This window comes from Emiliania huxleyi (genome assembly GCF_000372725.1).
Source record: "Emiliania huxleyi CCMP1516 unplaced genomic scaffold EMIHUscaffold_52, whole genome shotgun sequence".
Taxonomy (NCBI): domain Eukaryota; phylum Haptophyta; order Isochrysidales; family Noelaerhabdaceae; genus Emiliania; species Emiliania huxleyi.
In genome coordinates this window covers 657,516-661,530 of record NW_005198091.1, presented here as the reverse complement: position 1 = coordinate 661,530, position 4,015 = coordinate 657,516, and the positions used below count along the sequence as shown (strand labels likewise).

Below are 4,015 nucleotides of genomic sequence, written 5' to 3'. Positions count from 1 at the left end.
GGGAACGATGCGCGCTACGGCGCCGACTCCGCCGTGCTCGTGGCCGCAGAAAGCCGCGCTCCAGGAGCACGCCAAGATGCAATGGCTCGCTTGCTTCGATTCAGCTCTCTCGGCAGCAGAAGTGGGGCTGGAGCGGGTGGGGGTGGATGCCGATTGAGGGGGAGCGTCTCCAGCTGCGCCCTGTGGCAGCTGCGCCCTGTGGCATAGTCGAGGGACTTGGTAGTTGTGACCCCCCTGAGTGAGGACAGGAGAGATTTTGTGGTGTTTGTTGGTGTACGCAATAACGGGACAGGGTGGTTGTTCTCTCTATCTCCTCTTCTAGCTCTTAGCATGAGCTGCGCCCGGTGTCCGACCCCTTTTGCGCAGCAACACCTTAAACTTTTAGGCCCTCCAAATTCGGGTCGGAGCGTAGCGGAGTGGGCCCCGAGTTTGAAAAGGGCGACGGACGCTTGCGTCCTAGCCTCCAACAACGCCTCCCCGGCGCAGAGGGGCCCCCGGAGGGATGCACAACCGCTCCACGCCACGCCGCTCGCGGCGGTCCGCTTCCAGCTCCGCTCACCGGGCGTTATCTTTTCTACACTCTCTCGTGCCATGGTGAGCCAGCTTCACGTGCTGTGTGCGCCGGGGTGGGGTGTTGAGGGCGCTGTGCCTCAGGGCGGCACCCCCGCCGTGCACGCTCTCGTCGCGGGTCCTCCGCTGGCACCGCACTCGAACCCACCGAGAGGGCGCGCTCCCTGCTGCAGCGCTCTGAGCGCCGCCGCTGTCCCTCCCGCAGCCCAAGCAAATCAACGAGATCAAGGACTTCCTGCTCACCGCGAGGAGGAAGGACGCCAAATGTGTGTGCCGCCCCGCTGCACACTCCACAGTAGGGACGGCGGCGCTGCGGCGACTCTCTGGCGGCGCGCTGCGCAGAGCAGCGGCAGGAGCGGCGGCCAGGGGAGCCGGCAGCCAGCGGAGGGATGCGCGATGCGGCTGTAGCGCTGCAGTGTGTGTGTGTGTGGCCGACGCGCGGCCGTGGGAGGGGAGGCGGCGTGCGCCGGCGTCGCGCACGCAGTGCCCGACAGACAGCTTCCTGCGCGGCCCTTGCTCGCCTCGGCCTCACCCGCCGCTCGTCCGCCGCGCGCAGCCGTCAAGATTAAGAAGTCGAAGGACGTTGTGAAGTTCAAGGTGCGTTGCTCCAAATACCTGTACACCCTGTGCGTGAAGGACCTGGAGAAGGCCGACAAGCTAAAGCAGTCGCTGCCGCCTGGCTTGACTGTCAAGGACATCTGATGTCCCCACCACCATCGGCGAGTTAGAGCAGCAGCAGCAACAGCGGGGGAGAGGTTGGCAGATGCATGTCTGATTGGCGGGATGGCGCCATCGCGGAGGGCGGCCCGCGTATGTACGTGACGAGTTCAGCAGTGTGCGGCAACGAGCCTGACGGGAGCCTGACGCCCCCTGCACAGACGAGACGCAGTCGCCGCAGAGACGAGAGAGACCGTTTGACCACACCCTGTACTAAAATATCTAAAACGAAGCACACTAAATTCTCCGCAGGCCCGTAGCCTCGCTTGGAGCACGCGATGGTACACGCAGCGCGCTGCGGTGCGCTGAGCTCTAGCGGTGCCGCGCCGCGTCCGGCTCCTCCGCGGGCGCTGGGGCGGTGGCGCGTGGCGTGGCGGGGCCGCGCGCCCCCGCCCGCGCTGCCGCGCCCGCCCGCGTGCGCCCGCCCCGCCCGAGCGGCAGCGCGTGCGGGCGCGCGCACTCGGCCCGCGGTCTGACGCTCGCGCGCTCCCTCCTTCTCTCACTCATCGCGCGGTCGCACCCTCATGTGGCTCTCAGGGCGCACCATCGAGCCGCGACTCTCTGCCACACTACGCAGCAGCCCTCACTCCTGCGCCCAGAAGCTCGCCGACCACGCGCACGCACGCGACCGCTCGGTTGGCGTCGAAGACGTCGCGCCCGTCCCCCGTCTTGCACCGCAGCGACGACTCCATGTCCACCCAGAGCGGCCTCCCGTCCGCGACTTGCCCGATGGCCGTCAGCTGAGACTTGAGGTTCGACGGCGAGAGGCCGCCGGCGTAGCCGCACTGCACGCCCTCGCGCGGCGGCTGCCACGCCGTGCACGAGACGCCGAGCCCCATCGAGTCGTCGTAGAGCAGCGACAGGTTCGGCGGCGCCTCAGACAGAGTCCCACTGCACCGAGCCGCACCGGCGCGGCCCCAGATGCGCTCCCAAAGAGGGCGCGTCTGCACGTTGCACTGCAGAATAAATTCAAGGTGAGGGCACGCGGCGCACACTGCGGCGATCGCCGCTGTGCACGCGTCGGCGCCCTCGGGAGTCGCAAAGGCGCCCACGTCCACCCCGTTGGCGGCCGTCGCGTTGATCTGGAAGCGGCCAAAGCCAACCTGCTTTGCGACGGCGCTCACAAAGGTGGCATCGCCGCGCAGCAGCTCATCGACGCGCGACGCGCACAGGTGGCCGGCCAGCCGCATCGGCCGCCCGGAGCCGTCGGCGGCGGCGGTGTTGGCCTCGGCGAGTGCCGCCAGCCAGCCCTCCGAGGCATACCTCGGCGTGCCCGCCAGCTCGGGCCGGAAGAGCACGCCCCACTCGACCCACGGGTGGGCCAGCGAGACGGCACGGAGCAGCAGAGGCTCCACGGAGTCGTCCACGCCGCAGAAGCCCACGCAGCGAAGGGAGAGGGCTTTGGCTGCCATGTAAACCGCGGCCAAATACTTTTTTTTGGAAGTGGGTGACGCCGCAGGCGCGCCAACAGTCTTTCTCTTAACGATCAAAATAAGCCAGCGGCAGTCCCCTCTTACCCTCGGCCCGAAGGGGGGCGCCCACGCCGCCCAGACGGGCCCCTCCACCCTTCACGGATCATGTAGTCCCCACAATCGCTGTAGTGGGATCGCTTGTCGCGGAAGGTATTCTTTGTTTTTTTGAGCTTAGCCTTCGATGTTATGAAACAACGCAAGGCGGACAGGGCATATCGCTCTCGGGCCCACAGACATCCCTCACACCCGCGCACACCCGCCGCCCCCGCGCGCGCGCCCCACCCCGGCCGGGAGAAAGGGGAGTGACAGTTTGGGACTCGCAAGCCCGAGTATGTTGAGTCCTGGCTCAACAACGCAGGGTTCAAGAGGGGGTGGTCCGGCTCACAAGTCCGGCTCACGCGCCTCGAGCTCGCCATCTACCGCACTGATGTTTTTTTAGCCGCTTTCTCTTGGCGCGCAAGGGTCGGTCCAGAGGCGGTCATTGGGAAGAACATGTCCAATCCCTCCGCGTCCTTCCGCCCGATACAGGGCGGCAAGATCCGAGGCCACCTCCTCACCAAGACGTACGCCAAGGCCGGCGGGGGTTTGCGGGGCTGGTGCATCGCAGTCTGCGTCGACGGCAAGATTGTGCGGCCCGTGAAGCCGAGGCATCTCGGGCAGGCGGCGCCCTTTTGGAGCGACGAGGTGGAGAAGCTCGAGCTTGGCATGTGCATCGAGTTCACCGTCGACGAAAACGCCCGCAAGGCCGAGTTCCCGCACGCGTCCGAGGACGTGCAGGCAAGCGCGCGCGCGCGCGCTCAGGATGTGCTTCGCTACCCACCAGACCGCGCCCTCGCCTGCAGGTGCTCGGTGGCCATCTGGTGAAGCTGCCCGGCGTGCCGGCCCAGGGCATGCAAAAGATGTTTCAGCAGGTTGCGGTGCACAGTCTGGTGAAGGGCGCAAAGCCGCCGTGGCCGCGCGAGTTTTGGCACGAGTTTGGCGGGAAGGACGGGAGCCGCTTCACCATGAAGGATGGCGCCAAGGTGCCGTCCCTCGTCGTCGTCCGCGGGCGGGTGGACTGGTTCGAGAACGAAGACGGCAGGGCTCGCGCGGACGTGACCACGGACTGCGGCACTTCCCTCAAGACCAAGGCACGCACCCGCCCGCGGGCGCCGCTGCGGTGTGGCGCCTTGGCGCCTTCCTTCTGGGCTGGGCGCGTTCCCGTCCGGGCTCCGTCTGTGGGCTTCTTTGGCGTGTGCTGGTGCCTCTCCCCCGTG

The 4,015-nt window shown here is 67.2% G+C and overlaps 2 protein-coding genes across 2 annotated transcripts; one reads left to right on the top strand and one right to left on the bottom strand.

The window, feature by feature from the left end:
• Positions 1-775: 775 nt before the first annotated feature.
• Positions 776-1,670, top strand: EMIHUDRAFT_356928 (hypothetical protein; the record flags this gene model as incomplete). The annotated part of the gene is given in 3 exon segments (XM_005766285.1): positions 776-836; positions 1,127-1,616; positions 1,632-1,670. Coding segments are annotated over 2 exon segments (207 nt in total), but the record flags the coding sequence as incomplete, so codon positions are not given.
• A 186-nt stretch (positions 1,671-1,856) lies between these two features.
• On the bottom strand, positions 1,857-2,699 carry EMIHUDRAFT_103749 (hypothetical protein; the record flags this gene model as incomplete). Its single annotated transcript, XM_005766284.1, has 1 exon — positions 1,857-2,699. The coding sequence occupies one exon, from the start codon at positions 2,697-2,699 to the stop codon at positions 1,857-1,859; it is 843 nt and encodes a 280-aa protein (XP_005766341.1).
• Between the last annotated feature and the right edge of the window lie 1,316 nt (positions 2,700-4,015).